Genomic DNA, 18,515 nt, shown 5'->3' on the forward strand with positions numbered 1-18,515 from the left:
TTGCAGTGCTGGGGAAGGCTGCTCCCCCACTTCAGGTGTTGTTCTGTATCCCAGACAGAGATGGATGGCCAGGCATAAATTATTTCCGCCCAAGTAGAGCTTAAGCTGGACTTATGCGTGGTTGGAAGGAACACATTTGAATTTTAATATCATCTCTGAAAAGCAATTGCAGCCTATGCACTTGATTATGTGTTCAGGTTAGGAGACTTTATGTTATTTTTAGAAATGTTCGTTTGCTCCAAGGACCAGGAGATGTAGAAATGGCCACTGAGATGTGAACATGTGATAGATTTTTGAAGTATCAAGTGAATATAGATTGAAATGATGACAAAGGCAAGTTACACCTTTTTTTTTTCAAGCTTAAACAATGCACTATAATTGTATGTCAGAAGTCATTCAGGTTTGATATCATGCCAGCTAATTAAACCATCCTCTCTGAAGAGACTTACTGTATTTTCAGCTTTGCTTTTTCGTTCTCAGGAACAAAAAACTCTGAAGGCAGCTCTCGTGTTTAGCTCTCATGTTGGCATTAATTTGGATGGGAACCAGCACATAGGAAACAAGAGCTACGGCCAAATCCTTGTCTTGTTTGACTGGTGTAAGCCAGGTTCATTTCCACCAAAGGTGGTGGAAGGAAGAGGAGGGCCATATGCCATCCCATATACTGCATGCTTCTGCCATCAGTCATATGGGTGGCTTCTCTCCATCCAAATTTTTGTTGATCCATGAGACATGAATCCCACTGTAGTTTTTGTTTCTCCTGAACGCGTTTGCCTTCAGTGTGTTATCACTGTTTTCCTTCCACATATGCCACAGGACACAATTCATAGGCTGGTGAAGGTGGAGACAGTGCAAGCAGTTACTTAGTGATGAGGGGCTGTGTCACGGGTTGAAGGAGCTCTGTCTTGGACAGTGAGCTCACCCTGCCAGGTGAGAGAGTGGATGAGGGAGGGAAGATCTCCTCTCTCTCTTTTACCAGTTCATTGTGGTCTAGGTCACTGATGGTGACCCATAGGCTGTGGGTGAATGAAGGCCACTGGGGGAAGAACCATGGCCCAGAGGAGATGAAGACATCTCCAAGTCTCCAGGCCTTTCTTTCCCTGATGTGCGGTTTTAGTGTTCAGTGCACAGACTGATTGCCCTTAAGAAGAGGGGGGCGAGGCTGAAACACGGTGGTGTGAAGTACTGAGTTTACTCCTGAAGTTGGAAAATAAAGGCTGTTCCTCATCTAAGTCAGCCTTTTTGGGTGTCGTTACCCAAATGTGGGATGCCCCTGTGGTGTGTATGGTGGGTACAGCCTAATAGCTGTTGGAAGAGCTGGGTTTTTGCACCTGGGTACCAAGTGCCAGCCACAAGGAGGCTTGACCACAATACAAACATGCCACAATACAGCCAGTGAACACTGGCTGGAAAAAGTATGGCATATTTTCATGAACACAAGGAGGGAGGAGGTATCTGCTGAGAGTCCTTGTAGCCTTTCCTGTAGTGAGGAGAGGCTGCCTCAGCTGGATGATTGAAATGGCTGGGAAAGTCTGGATCCCTTGCAGAAAATCCATCCTCCTGCACCAAACACTGAGCCTGCTCTGCAGTGTAAAATGGATGTTTTAGCCCTAAAAAATGCATGTTTTTAATATGTTTCAGTCCTGTGGCCTGCAGGAGTCAAACAGTTACTGGGGCTTTATTACCTGTTGTCACTGGCTTTTTCAAAGCTTAAATACTCCCAGGCGTAGAGCAGGTGCTATGGAGGGAGCATACTGCTAACTCCATCATCACATGGGTACCACTGTCAGAGGCGAGGTCGGGAGGTGCACAGACCTGGCTGTGTCCTGGGAGCATCGCTCTTGGGTCTGATGTGTGATCTTTAGTACGTTTTCCCCAAAGATCATCTCTGCAAAGAGAGAACCAGCTTCCTCTTGACCAGAGGTGGAAGCTTTCAGGTTCCCCTTGTCTTACCTTTTATGTATCACTGAGGGTCTGGTTGGGCTGCTTCCAGGATTTGGTTAGTAAAGAATCATTTCCTGGCAAGCGTTTAACATTCATCTACCCCCATGGAAATGGCTTTGGAGAGTGTTAAACCTTGGAGAGCCCGAGCGAGGTTACTCTGCTAGCCAATGTCCTCATTCGAACAGATCTGATGATCTGTGGAGAGCAAGGTTGCTAGCTGTCTTCTTCTGTGTCCCACTGCAAGCAGTCACTACTAGCAAAGGGCCCGAATCTCACGTCTCTTCCATTGTGCCAGCAGTATTTCTCTTCATTTTTCACCAGAGGAAGAGTTGCCAAACTCATTCCTGGTTTTGGGACAGGAAAAGAAGGGACAAAAATGTTACTGAAAAGTAGAAAATGAAAGGGAAACAAATATTTCAACATTATTTAAGTTGTCTTTAAAGCTCATGGGTAAAGAAATCCCTCTCCAGCTCTTCAGCTGGGTTGACCATGCCTGCCTCCAACACATATTTTAAAATTGAATTCTCAAAGCGTGCTTTCAGGTATGCAACATAGAAAAAGTACAGAGATTTGTTCTTAAGAATGTTTTATTGTTATGTGCCTTTGATATGTAGAAACTGTAGTTTTGTTCAAAGAACCAGAACAGGAACAAATATTTCAATCACTCTGCTGAAAATGTTTGGAAGATGCAAGTTTTCAATACAGTGTATTTCCTGTTTTCTGCAAAAGATAAACACAGTTTATCTGAAACCTGAAAAGTCTCTCCTACACCTACTATTAAGCACTTTAAGGAAAAGCTGTCTCTGGATACGCAGGTGCAGCCTTTCACATTGTGAGGGTCCATAGCTCAGTGACCTGGTATGCTTCACTTAAACTCCTGCAAAATGCAAATATCCTGATCACTGGAATAAATTTTATCAGGGAACACCTTTCAATTATCCATTTACATTTCCAGCTATGGATGTTTTAAACAGATTTTATAGCATCCCTGTCTGGTTTCTTTGGCTAGTAATCTGTCTGGGCAATGCTTGGTTCAGGAAAACCTTGGGACTGGGGGGGTGGCCTTTTCCTTAGCCAGTAAGTCCAGGGATAGGTTTGTGTGGATGCAAACCAGGCATTTTGAAGTTAACTTAGCAATAAATACTCTGAAAATCCCTTCCGTTTTCCTCCTGGCTGCATCCTCTCAGTCCGTAACCTACCCCAGCAGAGTGCAACCTGAAGGACACCTCTGGGATTTAGGAAAGGATTTATTGAGTCCCACCCTGACCCCTGCAGCAACTCCCCTGACTTTGCATAAGGTTGCAAACCTGCTCAGCTGCAAATTTTCTGCTGTTTGAGGAGCATCTTTGGGCAAACTGAATAGGCAGATCTCCCCTCATGGTTTGTGTATAGCAGCCTGGGAGCCCTGGTCTAGCACAATACCGTATCAGCAAGACAACAGGTTGGAGTTAGCAGATGCAGAATGATAGAACATATCCCGTATACCAGGACATGTGGCTGGATGCTGCCCAGAGATAAAGACCACAGCAATTTCCATTCCCCTCCAATAGCTCTTAATACAGTATAGAAACAACTTTTGCTGTTATCGATGGACCTTCAGCCAGACAGAATGAAAATCTCAGGTAACAGAGTCCAGAGCAAAATTCTATTTTGTAGTGATTTGCAATGAGTTTGCTGCTATCTGCATAAAGGGATGCTATGGAATTGCTAAAAAATGCTAAAGCTTTATCAGTTTTGCATAGGGTCTGGAAGCGTTGTTGTGGTGTATTTCAGTGCTTCCTGTCCCTAAATGTGTGTGTGGTAGCAATGCTTTGCAGTTGGGGTGGGAAAAGCTCTATAAAATTGATTTTTACTTTGTAAAGCAGTAAACTTGGACCAAACAGTATAGAGGGAGCTGGGGAGCTCCAGCTGATTGTAATTCTTCCAGTGGAACCATTTTCCATCAGAAAAATGCAGATGTGATTGCATTCCCTGTTGACAATGGCCTTTTCAACTGAAAATAATAAAAGAGCTTCATTTTCAGTAATGCTTCAATATTTCATTTTGAATTTACAATTTCATTTTTTAAAATATTAAAAAATGCGGCCATGAAACATTGGGACTTCACTGCAGTAAAGCCTTTTCTGGAAACAGCTCCTGAACAGGAGTGACAGATGAGCTTTGGTTTTGTTACACTGTAAAGACACCCGAAGAAAAGCAAACAGGCAGATCAGTGCAATATTCAGCCGGAATATTTGAAATTAACCCTTTTCATCCATCGTGGCTTGATCACGGCCACTGCAAGGCTGGGGAAGAGTCAGTGCAGAGCTGAGCTGCCCAAAACTCAGCCAAGCACAGGATTGCAATTTCCCAGCCGGCAGAGCTACTGTTTTGGGCAGTGCCTCCGCCGCATCCAGAGCTGCTCCATCTCCATCCTCCTTTTCCCTGCTTCTGCAATGAGTTCTCACAACTGTCTGCATTACCGAGCTTGCAGCCTTTGGTTTTATCTGGTCTTTGCAGAGGATCCTTCTTTATCTGGGTGTTACTGGCAGTTCTGAAGCTGTTTGGGTAATTAAGGGAATTTCTAGTGTAATTAATAGGTGTCAATGGAGGTGATGGAGCACTGGTGGTGTGGGTGATGAGGAGAGAGGTGTGCAGCCCAGCTCTGCTGACAGTTTGTTTCAAGTTTCTCAGAGATTTGTGCATGTCTGAAGATCATCTTGATGCAAAAGTGCTCACGGAGTTTGGAGGCTGTAGTGACTGTCAGCCAGAAAAGATCCAGAGGTGCCCATTTTTGACTGTGCAATTAGAAGTGAAAATAAGGAAAAAAAAAAAAAAAAAGTTGACCCAAAGCAAGGGAATCAGAATGGTTTGGATTGGAAGGGACTGTAAAGACAGAGAAAAAATAAGAATTAAATTCCCTCCATTAGAACTTGATTTTATGTGAATAAATAGCAGAAATTTCAATTTGTCTCTGGCACTCTGACCAAGACAACGTTTCTGGTGTTATTGAATACTTCACAGAAAGTTTCCTTGCAAAGTGGAGCTCACTCTGCATTCTTCCTCCAATTGGGCTGGACTTGTTTGTTCGTAGGCAGAAGCTCATATTCCTGAGCCTCGAAACAGTAAAGAGGGAGAGCTGGAGAGGGTGCATTAAAGTCAGATTTGGTTTGCCAAGCTCCTATGCACAAGAAATGCTCCCAGTAATTCAATTTATGTGTTATAATCGCTTTGGCTTTTAAGAAGAAAATCTGTCTTGTTACAGGATGGAGTAGATTGTGGGACTTGGGGAGCAGAAAATTCACAGGGACAGGCAACTCTGAACTGAAAATCATTAAATCATAGGTGTAGTGTGGTCCTTCCGAGAGACAGTCTCTCACCTTAGGTGGCAATACTGGAGAAACAAGTAGTGGAAATAAATCCCAAGACCCGGGGAAAAATGTGATGATGGGAAAGGGAATAGGGGAATGGCTGCAGCTGTGTCTCCAGTTCCACCTGGAAGAGTCGGTGGAAGAGCAGTGAGTAATATTTCACTGCAGCGAATATCACAGGTGTGTGGGTCTATCTCAAAAGTCCAGAGCAGCCACTGCCAAGGACTGAGATGCTTCCCCAGTCCTTAGTATAACCGTAGAAAGTCCATATTAAGTTGGGTTTAAAGTGCTGCTGGGTAGCCATGTGGAAGTTAATTAAAGGCAGAGTGACTGAGAAAGCAATTGAACTCCAGTAAAACTTGCCCGAGGTATTGCCTGTCCTGACGTGAGGTCGTTTTGGGAAAGACAGAAGGATGCCAACTTATCATCATTGTCAGAGCCAACGCTCTGGGTGTTTGAGCTGCTCGTAACAAATGGGTCTCTGCATAGCTGTTCTGAGGACATTATTCTAAATGGCAGGTACCTACATTTGAATATTGGGCAGTAAATTTCCAACAGAGAGTGCTCAAGCTCTAATTAAGCCTCCTTTGCAAAGTCTACAGAAAGAGCTGCAAGTGATGGCAGAGGTTGTATTTCCTAAGCAGTTATTGCCAGCCAAGACTGCAGACTAAAACTCTCATTTTTGTTAGAAATGTATGAAGACTGTTCTAGCAGTGCATCAGTATGGGATGCAAATTATATATATTAAATATGTATATATATGGGCAGCTATTATCTCTTCAACATTAATTTGAGCCATTCATAGGCAATATTGAATCAAATCACTCTCGTTCTCTTGAGATGCTGCAGAGTATGGTCTTAAGCTCATTACCTATTTATGTCCAGCAAATGTTTCATTTCTGATGATAAATTGAATATTGATGTCAATGAACTAAATCAGCAGCTCACAGATATTACAGGTTTACTTCTAGCCAGCTTAAAACAAATAAACAAACAAACAAAAAACAATAAAAAATGTTTTGAAGTTGAACATTTCTCTACATGGCTCAGTTATTCCCAGGAGAATATGTACTGTGCATGAGGTTCCCTGAAGTGGGGCAGTGTCATCACAGGGAAAATGTGTTGTTGTGCTATATATATATATATATATATGAGGGGAGCAGGGAGCATAGAGATGGTTTCTTATTATGAAGAGGTAGTGAAAGAGAAGATCGACATTTTTTTGAAAAACAGTGGAAATCAGGTCTCTCCTTATTCACCTATTTAGTAGTAGGTTCAGTAATTGTAAACAGAAGCTGTATAATGCATGCTAAATTTATCTGTTTTCATACTGGTGATCTTTCATTTTTAGGAGTTGGTTTGGGTTTGTTGTTTCTAAATGAAGGATGAGTAATGCATTATTACTCTACTTAGAACATCCTGGGTTACAACACTTCCAAAAAGCCTCACAAAAGCTCTGAGTCTGACTGCCCACCTCGTTAACAGTCCCGTCGCAGAGACCTTAGCTGGAAGGGACCTGAAGCCCAACCAGCACGGGCAGCACACACTGGCTGAGCTGCGCCTGCCTGGAGACAGACAGAAGTGGGCCTCTGGAGCTGAATGCATGGCGTTTTCCAGGAAGTTTTCCATGAAAGGAGAAGAACAAAGAACAAGAGCAGAATGTGAGGGTCTTGTAGAACTCTCTGGATTTACATATTTTGCCCTATGTGTCTATGTGTCTGGAGGTATACAGCCCTCTCCTCCCATCAGCTGTGAGCGGAACACAGAAGAAGGACATCTCCTGATGGTTGCACCAAACACCCCAGCCAGCGTGCCTGTAGGCATACAGGGTCCCATGGGCTGTGCCAGGAGATCAAAATGCCCCACTGGAAAGGGCATTATGGGCAGTGCTGGCTGCAAATCCATCTCCTGCAGAGTGACAGTGATACATGGTAGAGTCTTGCATAAAATGCTGAGACCTTTAAAAAGATGCTCTCCATCCAATGAATAGAAATGAGACATTTGCTTATGCAGCCAACACCCATCCTAATGCTGCTATTTATAATGACTTGTTGGATTGTGGATGCTCAAAAAGGGCTACATTGTGAGACGTTTGGTTGAGAGAGTGGAACCACAAAGCCAAGGATGCAGCAATACATCAAGAGGACCAGAGATCTGGGCAAAGTTATCTAACAGTGACAGACAGATGATACATTTCAGCACGTTAACATACGAAGAATTAACACAGAATTGCTTTTTGTTTTGTTTTGTTTTTGTGACCACTGAAGTGTGTGCTGATATACTTGGAGCAAACATTTATAGTCTAAAATACTTTTCTTAGCATGCTGAGGAGGAGGGGCATGGGCTGGAAGAGATGAAGCTGGTTTCTCCTGCTGGAGGTGACTCGGTCAGAGAAACCAAAGATGTCCAGAATGGATGAAGCCACATTTTGAAATGCTGCAGTTGTTTCTCCTGTGTGCATCTGCTCCCTGCATTCTGAAACTTTTTTTTTTTCTAATTGCCAGGCTAAATTTGCACATATCCATTTGTTCTTGGACCAATATTGCTCTTCACCTCAAATAGCTTTTCTCTGTCCCCAGGATGTCTCCTTCCTCTCCTCAGTGCATTGCAGATGGAAATCAAAGTGCCTCTGCAAGCTGAGCCCTGCTCTTCTCTTGCCATTTCCATCATCTCCAACCTCCTTTGCATTTTTTTCACTCTGAATTCAACCCTCCCTCCTTAGGACCAGCCTGTGCCTTTCCTAGGCACTGGAAACTCAATTATTTTGCATCATTTAATGGTCAAGGGCCAAAGCATGCTGTCTCTGACCTTATGCATCCTTCTGGGATGGAGCTGAGCAGGAGCCCTGCTTGTCTCTGGCCACATTAGGGAAATTTATAAGGGAGAATGGAAGCTGCTATTTTGCCAAGTTCTTCTGACAGCTGGCTTTCAGCACAGCACTTCCCCGCTGGCTCCGTGCAACACTGCAGGACTCAAGCAATTACAAACAGCTCAGCACGCGCTGTCCACAGAAGGGATGAAGCCACATTTGCAGGGCATCCTCATGCAAAGGAGTGTGACTGCTGCTGTCCACACTGGCCTGTCCTCAGAGTAAATATCCTCAGATATTCCCAATCCAGCTTCTATTGCTTGTACTAAAAGCTTCCAATATCTAGTATCAGCAGATAGCCTTCATGTTGTGCATTTACAAGGTAACGGGGTGTTCCTGCAGGTTATTTGGCAAGTGTTAAATATGTTTGGGAACATAACCACAGGAAATGTCATTTCCACAAATCATATTTTACCATGAAAGGAAAAAAAAATCCTGCCAAGTTATGTATGAAACAGCCCTGTCCCTCTAAGGAAAAATAAAACAGGGCACTTAATTTTGAGGCAGACTTTTCTGAGCTGAGATACTTCATCAAGTTGATTAGCACCAGTTTGCTTTGTCTTTTTGACATAACTGCCTCTATCCAAGCTGCCATAGCTTTGGGGCTACTTTTAAGACCAGGCATTTGTACCCCATTTCCAGGTGCAGCCTTGGTCTGTGCATGTTTTTGGTGATGCTGAGTGGACCCACACCGACAGCACTTAGATCCTGAGCTTCAGTGCAACACTGCAGTGGTTCAGGTTGATGTAGCCCCAGATTGCAGCGAAACTTTTTTGGGTTGCTGAACTGTTTTACTGAGATTGGAGATAACCAAATGAAATATTTTGACACTTTAAATTAGAATTTTTTTGGGGGGAAAGGGGGTAGGGAGCATTACCATTAGATGAAAAATTTAGTTATTTTGGCACTTCATTGCAATTTGTGGCGAAATACAAGTGTAAGAATAGCAGATGGAGGGATGGAAATTTCCATTTTTTTAAACAGGCATAGTAGTTACGAGGCTCACTTAACACTTCACTCAAGGATGTGCTATTTGCAGCTTTTAGATCATTCAGTTTGTACTTTGGTGCCCAAACCTGCAATTAAGAGAATGAGATGACTCGCAAGATTTAGGGTGGTGGTATTTCTTCTCCTATCATACTAATGAAAATAACCATATAGGACTCTGATTGTAATTACCGTGCACTTAGGGTGTGGTAGTTACAGTGTAATTACAAAATTTATTAGGGTGGTATTTATACCCAGTGAAGTAAACTGAAACCATCTGCAGCGCCCGAGGGTGGCTGGTGGACACCGATGGCTCAGGCTGAATTTATCTCCTGGAGCATCGTGATTCATTCTCATTCAGGAAGCAAAACAAAAAATAATGATGGTTGCCTCTAGTTACCAGTCGCAAGGAAATCATCAGTAAATAAAGCTGCTACTGAACTTCAAGAAGGGATGAGCTGGGGAGGTTGGAGGGAGAGCGCAAGGTCACCTCCTGCACACCCAAAGCTGCTGTGATTGTGGAAAGCTGTTTTGAAGGGCAGTGTGCTGGAAAGAGTGGGTGGATGAGGGTGTTGTCTTTGGGTCTTGCTGGATGCAGATGAAGAGAGTTAATGGCTTGCTAGACTGGGTGTCAGGTCCGACTACAACGGTGGTCTTCCTTCAAGCCCTTCATAAAGGTAATTAGAAAAAAAAATCTTCTTTTCCTCCGATTCTTTCCTTCTTTCATCCTAGATGGGGGGGGGGGGGGGGTAACTGAATTCCCCATAATAGGGGTGCTTGAAGGTGCACCTGCTAAATGGAATGAAAGAAGGGGTATTAGTCCAAAGCAACCCCTTGACGCACAGCTTTTGAATGCTCAAATAACTGGGAAACGAGTGCTGCACTTCCAGCTGCCTGAAGAGAAACGCTGGGCTGAAGTTCTCTGAGAACCATGCCTGCAAACCCAACTCACAGGAGGTGAACCAGGCACCTGAGTCCTCCAAAAGCTACGGGAGGTTATGGAACCAGGCTTTCTTTGCAGGCTGTTTTGGCTGGATTTGCTCATTTTCCTTGGAGCAGCCAGGAAATGGAAATGTTTCCTTCTTTAGTCCCTAAAGACGCTGGAAAGGAGCCTTACAAGGGACTGATCTCCATCAGTGGACAACCAGCACAGGTCCCACCAGTGCTCCGGACTGATCTCCATCAGTGGACAACCAGCACAGGTCCCACCAGTGCTCCCTACAATGGTGGCACGCCATCCCTGCCTTTGCCCTGTTGACTCCCAGGTGGGTGCCCTTCTGCTCCCAGCTCACACAGCACTGTGTCCTTGCTGGGCTTATTGTCCTCGCAACTCTTTCCAGCCTCTTGACACCTGGAAATTGAATTCATGTTGTGTCCACCCCCTCTCTGAGATCATTAATGAAGAAATTAATCAGGATGAAGCCGATGCTGATCCCTTCTCTCACTTGTTCACCTGAACACTGCTCAGCATTATACATCACACACAGTCCATCAGACAGTCTGTGTCTCAGCAGTAGTGTCATTCGCTGGTGGTGTTAGATTTAATTCTGGGAGGGAGATGGTTTTGTGCTTCTAATGGTTGTTTCCTGTTGTCCAAGCATTTTTATATTGAAATCACCTTGTACTGAAGAGCAGTATTGCTGTTCCCAGGAGCTGGAGAAACTGAGGCATGGAGAAGAGCACTCAGGGGCTAGGCTGGGCTCCTTGAGAAGTAATGATACCTGGGGCTCAGGCAGGAAACTGTGCTTTCTGTTTTCTAATTCTTTCTATATTTTCTCTCTTTTTTTTTTTTTTCTCTTTACCCATTAAGATAGTTCTGTGTCAACTTCCTATATACAAGAGTAGAAGGAGATACTCTATAGTGGAGTGGGGAATAGGTATTTACTAATGCCCCAAGGGAGGAGTAATCCAGGTGTACGTGCTCAGGGCTGCTGCCATCCAGGCTGGGCTGCTGGAGCAGCATCACTATGGCACCCAATCCCCCTTCCCCTCTTGTCTTTACTCTTCCTTTAAAAGACAAAACAGGGCTTTGTTTTTCCTGATCAGAGTAAAGCATCCTCATGCAGAGCAGCTGGCAGCAGAAATGGCAGAGGTCTCAAACTTTCTCCCAAGCCCAGGCAGCATCTTTGCTGAGAGATTTACTCCATGGACCACATCCGCGCACAGTTCTGAGCCAGGAGCATCAGTTGCTATGGTGACTTATTTGGAAAAGTCGTATGGGGAAAGTGCTGATGTATTTTTAGCTTTGGGTAATGAAATTTAACAGCTGGAAATAAAGGTGAGGACCAGCCAGGGTGCCGCAAGTTCATGGACCGTGGTTTGGGACGGCTTTTCAGCAGCGCTGGCAGGGCTGTGTTTGAGGAGGATGCTCAGCCCCGTGGCTCATGTGCTGGATGCGGTTCAGGGCAGTGCCTGCGAGTATGTCGGAGGAGCAGGAATCACTATAAAGAAAAGCTGATAAGGAGGTGGTGGTACATGTAAAGATAAAGAGGAGGCACTGTGAGGTCGTAGCTGCTTCGTGTACAGTGTGTTCAACCTATAAATAGCTCTTCAAATATACCTCTGCACAAGTGGTATTTATAGACTATGTGGAAAAAAAAAAAAAAAGCTCCATTTGGGGTCAGGAGTTGGTGTGTGAAGGATGTTTCAGGCTTCGTCAAGAGTTCACATTTCTGGAAGGCATGGAGCAGAGCTAGAACTCTAATGTGGTTTTTTGTTTGTTTGTTGTTTTCCTCCAAACAATGTTCAAATTTTGTTGTGCTGTTAAATGCAACTTCTGAAATCAGTGTATCTGGAGAGAATGCTTGCTAAACTGAAACTCAGATATCCTACTGAGAAGCTCCTGTACAGATGTAATTTATTCATATAATTCGGATCAGTCTAACTTGTGTGTAAACTTTTCTGAAGGTAGACTCATATTTTATTTTCTAAAACACTTTCTCAGCTCCCTGCAGTATTTTTAGTTTTCATCTTCAGCTGTCAGAAGTTTATTTTAAAATTAATTGATTTCAATGTAATATTTACTGCACTTTAGCTTTCAGCACATCATATGAAAATAGATTTCACTACAGCTGGCAGTGTCTAATGGGATTTGTTCCTACTCCAAAGGTTCTCTGCATTATGTACCGATACTTCCAGCCGAGCCTGCTTTGAGCAGCCTCACCACCTTTTCATATCTCTGAGCTTACACTGCTTGGACTGGCAGGGAGACAAAGTAGATCCAGGCAAACGTTTAAGTTTAAGGGAGCCACAGCTGATGCATACCTGCACCCAAAGTGTAGATATTGCAGATCTGGCGCAATATGCACTGAAAGTAATAGGATTTACCCTTTGTGCATCAGTGGGCTCTTTGGCTGGATTAACAATTGATCATATCTCATCCTGATAACCACAGCTATGATGAAGATTTAGCAGGTCGTCGCAGAGGTGCCCTGGCCATGGCACATCACCAGGGCATTGCACATAACAGAGAGGAGCTCACGTGAATTGGCATAGACTTTGCTAAGGCACTGGAGTCTTCAAGGGAGATGGTGAACACTGATGGGAGGTGATTTAGAAGCAGCCTTTGGATTGTAAAGTTTTAAATAAGGTGTTAGCAAACACGTCACTGAAGCAATTTCCTGGTGCTCTAGGAAGCTTCCAGCTTTTTCCCAGGAAGACCAAAGAGCATCCCTCCGTTTTCCCTGGGAAACAGAGGGAGGTTATGTGGTGGACTCCGTGGCAGGATCAAGAATGTTTTCTTGTCTCTGAGGCTTAATGCCTGACCTACCCGGAGCTGGTCAGGCATTTTTCATCCAATCTGTTTTCTGGTAAAGAATACATTATTTTGTAGTTTTATTCTCCTGCAAAACCTGCTAAGGTTTCCCTCCTACTTCTCCAATGAGATGCTTTCACGTAAATGCTAAACTCCTCTGAGCAAAGCTGCAGAGAGCCCCACATGGTGGTTTCCCACACATCCTCATTCTCTGCTGCCTCTTGACCACCCTTCATCTCTCCCAATACGCTCTCCAGCAGTGGGATTTCCACAGCCTCTGTCTTAGCATGGGACAGGGGCTGTGCATCCCACCTGGGAGGCACAGTCTGTGGAGGGGGTGAGGACATCTCCAGGTGATAATTTGTTCCAGCATCCATGAGAGTTCACTCATGTTTGCCCCAGGGCTGTGCAGGTTTTATTGCTGGGAGGAGTTGTGGCGGTGGCTGCTCTGCACTGATGAGCTGCTCTTTTTTGCAGGCAGCACCTGCGATAGGTAGGCGGACAATACCTTAAATAACTAATAATAAATATATCGCAGCAAAGGTCATGAAGGGCTGACTGACATGTGGTTGCCAAACCAATTAATTTGTTGACTTTCTTCTCAAAGGATATAATAATAAGGCATCTTGTGTTTTCCTCTCCACAGCATGATGCAGAGACCATTTAACCAAAACTAACAAATCAGTGCCTTTTTTCCTCCCCACCTCCAGCCAAATCCTCTCAAGTAAACATGCTCCCAGCTGGCCAAAGTGTTAAAAGTGCTCTGCTTGGCATTTGCAAGTCAAAGCCACTTTATATGGGGAGCTCAGTGGTGGTCTTCAAGTTAAGAGACCTGTGAGGAGTGGGAAAGGCGCGGAGCTGTTGAGGTGGCAGACTTGTGGGGTCCTTCACAAGGGTGTGCAAGGGGAGAGCAGATATTAAATGCTGGGGGGGGACACACCAGAATTAGGAATCAAAACAAAGTCAGATGTCAGAAGCTGAGCCAGGCTGAGGAAGAATGATGGAAGTGATTCCTTTGACACTGTCAGCATTTTATTGATCTGAGGCTGTTTATTGCTGAAACGGTTGTAAATTAGAGAGGAGCTATGAAGAGGAGGGAGAGATGGAGAACGCCCCGGTACACTTTAAAAGATGTACACCTGCATTTTTTGGGCAAAGGAGGACTCTTGCTGCAGAGCCCTGCACCTCGCAGGGGAGGCGGTTGGCACCCAACTGCTGCTGTGCACTTAGTTTTGTACGAAATGTCAGAGCCTGGTGTGACATACAGTAATTCTGTCTTCCAGGCATGCTGAGGGGCTTGGAGAAGGGCTGCTGGAGAAGCCCCTGGGGCTGGGGTGTGCAGGGGGGCTTTCCTGAAGAGCAGGATGGCTCTGGGGGCAGATGCTGCAGAAAGGAAAGGAGATCAACGTGGAATTAATACATAATTTTGCACAGAAAACAGGTAGTGTGAGTGTTGATGCTGTTGTATATATCTATCTGCATACAATGTCAGTGTATGCACCCATGAACATATGATTACATTGACTCAAAATTTTCAAATATGCCACGTTAACATTAGAAAAGGCAATATATGCTGCTGCTTTGCCCCCTATGCACAGGTACATTGACCAGGAAGTCCTCCACCATACTAACTCTTCTTCCCTCTCCATTGCAGAAATCCGTGAAGCTTTCCGGGTGCTGGACAGGGATGGGAATGGCTTTATATCCAAGCAGGAGCTGGGCATGGCGATGCGCTCGTTGGGATATATGCCCAGTGAGGTGGAGCTGGCGATTATCATGCAGCGCCTCGACATGGACGGTGAGTCCTCACTCTTTGTTCTTCTCTGTTACAAGCATGGGGTGGCTTTCCCAGTGCATTGCAGCCCATGTGTGGGGCTCAAAGAGCTCATGGTCACCAAGGAAGGTCTTGGGTGGACGCATGGTGAGGTGTTGCAGTTCACTACAGCAAGTAAAGGAAAGATGAGCACGAGCCATCCACCTCCCATACATACACTTGCCTCTCAGGCAACCCATGCAGGGGAGATAGAATCATGGAGTCATAGAATCATTGGGGTTGGAAAAGACCTCCAAGATCATCTCATCCAACCATCACCCTACCACCAATGTCACCCACTAAAAAACCACATCCCTACGCGCCATGTCCAACCTTTCCTTGAACACCCCCAGGGACGGTGACTCCACCACCTTTCTGAGCAACCCATTCAACGCCTGACTGCTCTTTCTGAGAAGAAATGTCTCCTCATTTCCAACCTGAACCTCCCCTGGTGCAAATTGAGGCCATTCCCTCTGGTCCTATCACTAGGTATCTGCGAGAAGAGGCCGACCCCCAGCTCCCCACACCTTCCTTTCAGGCAGTTGCAGAGAGCAATGAGACCTCCCCTGAGCCTCCTCTTCCCCAGACTAAACAACCCAAGTTCCCTCAGCCATTCCTCACAGGACTTGTGTTCTAGACCCTTCACCAGCTTCGTAGCCTTTCTCTGGACATGCTCCAGGGCCTCGATGTCCTTGTAGTGAGGGGCCCAAAGCTGAACACAGTACTCAAGGTGCGGCCTCACCAGCACAGAGTACAGGGGGGCGATCGCCTCCCTGGTCCTGCTGCCTGTACCAGTCCTGATACAAGCCAGGATGCTGTTGGCCTTCTTGGCCACCTGGGCACACTGCAGGCTCTTGTTCAGGCAAACATCAACCAACACCCCCGGATTCTCTGCACAGCTTTCCAGCCACTCTGTCCCAAGCCTGTAGCGTTGCATGAGGTTGTTGTGGCCAAAGTGCAGGACCTGGCTCTTAGTTAGAAGAAGAAAAAGCAGCTTTGCCAACCTTTCTCTGCGAAGTTGCAAATGTTCTTTTGCAAGACCATTGCAAACTTTCTGTGCTTGTTCCTGGGCAGCACCTGGCCCAGTGATGCTTCCTGGGATATGACCTGGGCACCCAACCAAGCAGCACTGTCCTTTGGCCTCACTGCTTCTTGCAAGTAAAAGATGCTGTGGATGGGAGCTGTGCTGTGTCGTAATGAAGTGTTGCTGGGTTTTGAAAGAGAAGTTTAGAAGGGTGGAATAATTTTGAACAAAGTCCTGCTGTGAGAGCTCCTCAAACGATTACTAAGAGGTAATAAGAGAAACAGAACCCACCATTAACAGGAGCTGAGAAATGCAGCATCAGGACGCTGGAGCCGGGGGGGGACTTTTTAACTGCCGCAAAGCTACAATCAGAGCTGATCGCAACGAGCGGGCTGTCTTTAAAATGTCCTTGGTCAGAGCAGAAAGGAAAGCCTTCCTGGTGCAAGGAGGCTGGGCTGCAAATCCAGTCTCCTCCCTCCCTTCTACAGGCAGATGTAGCAGGGTGGAAACACTGAGGAAAGGTAAATGAAATAATGCCAAAGCAAAGCACGCTGGATGCAGACCTGGTCTGAGGGGTAATGTGCGGCATGCTGATGTGACACCGGCATCCTCGGGAGACCGCTGAAGAGCAGAGCCCATGGGAGGTGGTGTCAGCTCCAACCTCCCTGGAGACATCCGAATTGAATACCCCTGTGAGATGCAGGGTACAACTGTATTCATCAGGCAGAGGAAGGGTGACAACCTCCTCGAGGGTGTTTAGAGGATCTCCTAGGCAGGGAGAGCAAATAATGTACAACCTGGCGGATGGAGATGATCAGTTGTTGAAGCGATCTCATTCCTGAAAGAAAAGACCAAAAAAAAAAATCCATCACTTTTAAAAGCATTTTCTCCAGAAATTATTGTTTGCACCTTGTTATGTTCTGGCCTTTCCTAGCAGACCAGGTGATTTCTCTTTAGACTTTGCAAAGGCCAGACTCGGTGTGGTGCCAATTCATGGGGTCTTTTACTAAAACTCTGTGCTTTTTTGGAAAGAGTGCTGTGGAGTTGGCTGCCAGTTCTGATTCATCTCCAGTTATTCCCCGACTCTCGGTCTCACAGACTTGAGACTTTGGCACTCCTCCTTGTACACTCCTAGTGTGCAGGGACCTGTAAGCCGAGAGGTGGAGTTAAAATGTAGAGAAAGGGGCTGCAGATGGAAGGTGTTAAATTCCTGTTGGAGGTCTTTCAGAAAGCTCAGTGTGTTTTCTGCCAAGATGGGGAGTGATCTTCCATCTTCCAGCTCAACAGTTACTACAGCTCCAAAGGTTCAGTCCAGGGGTGCTGGGTCCTGTTCTGGGTCCCATGTCTCAGCTGCCTGCTGTTGCAGTGATTTGGGCAGGACATTTGGGGATGGGACCAAGTCTGTGAAATGTGGAGGTCGAATGGGCCAGACACTAAAACAAGACTGGGTAATGGGAAATTCCTTAGGCACTGAGCAAATAGGGGAATATTATGTGCAAGATTTACCTTGCCTGCAAATTGAATTAATGCTATACAGCTTGAATTAATATTACGTAGCTTATGGCTACTTCTCCAATGGATTGTCTCGGAATGTTGTCTTGTCATATCCAGACTTTTTTTCCATGTTTTATCTTGAAATACACAGTGAGAACCAGCAATAGCTTCCTCCTTCCTCTCCCACTGTGTGTGAACATCATTCAGTAGCAGGGCTTGGATCCAGTGAGCTCCGGGGGGTGTCATGCGTGCCCTGCACTCCCAGGGACAGCCTTACCCCGCGTCCTGTATACTCCTCCTGGGGGTTGCTGAATTTTTCCAAGGCTTTGGCACAGCACTGGGTGGGTGGGGAGATCGGCTGGATGAAAGGCCCCACTCAAGGATGAGTCCCCAAGGCCAGGAAAGCCAGGGGAGAGGCGGTGATCCTCCTGCACATCCTCATGCACCTGACATAAATGCTGATGTTACGGCAGGTAGCGTGGCCAGACAGACGCTTCCCCACACAAGGCTGCTGCCAGTGTCTGCTAATAATGAGGTAATACAATTGGCAGTGGTTTGTATTTAATCTGAACCAGCCTGAACAGACCTAGTGCAAACATATGGTTTTCGTCAGAAATTACCTTGGGAGTACATTCGCGTTGCAGGATGGTAGAGTATCTGCTGTGGCTTATTTAACTGATGGGCTTCTAATAATGAGCAATTGGAGCTGGCCTGAATTTGGTTTTCATTGCTTACTGTTTTCTGTGGGAATAAGGAGGGAGGCTCAGACATCTGGGTCAGGCTGCGGGGTGACCATCGGACCATCGAGGTGCAGGAGCTGCATGGCCTCACTGGGCTGGACCAAACGTGTTGCACTGTATGCTGGAGTGCTTTTGTGGTTGTGCATAAGCTAATATGACATGAACATTCGGCATCTGTATGTCACCAGCCAGAAAGGATCTCACTGAGCTCGGTAAATAATGCAGGGCTGAGCTCCAGAGCTGCCCAACGACAGCAGCTTCTGGGGCTGCAGCGCGCAGCTCTTCGGTAGCGCACAGAGAAGCTCAGATCAGAGCAGAAATGAAGGTGCATTTCATAATTCATTGCATTTGAAGGCAAAATTTAGTTGGTTAGGAAATGCTGCTTGAACCTGAGTGAAAATGGCAATTGCTCTGCTTGGATCTTGCTAAGAATGCCTTCAGAGATGTCTCAGGGCTTTTAATGCCTCCATGAAGGTGACGAGCACTGCCGTAACCTTCCCATCACAGATGTCACCCCAGCAGCCTCTCACTCTGCCTCTC

General features: G+C 45.7%; 1 protein-coding gene across 5 annotated transcripts in view; it reads left to right on the plus strand.

Moving 5' to 3' along the window:
* CALN1 (calneuron 1) overlaps positions 1 to 18,515 on the plus strand; it is a 155,289-nt gene that overhangs the window by 67,110 nt on the left and 69,664 nt on the right. For all 5 annotated transcript variants that reach the window (XM_040532559.1, XM_040532561.1, XM_040532560.1 and 2 more), the window contains one exon: positions 14,559 to 14,702. In XM_040532559.1, the coding sequence (XP_040388493.1) occupies positions 14,559 to 14,702 (144 nt within the window). The remainder of the gene's footprint in view (positions 1 to 14,558; positions 14,703 to 18,515) is intronic.

This window comes from Cygnus olor, chromosome 20 (genome assembly GCF_009769625.2).
Source record: "Cygnus olor isolate bCygOlo1 chromosome 20, bCygOlo1.pri.v2, whole genome shotgun sequence".
NCBI classification, from domain to species: Eukaryota; Metazoa; Chordata; class Aves; order Anseriformes; family Anatidae; genus Cygnus; species Cygnus olor.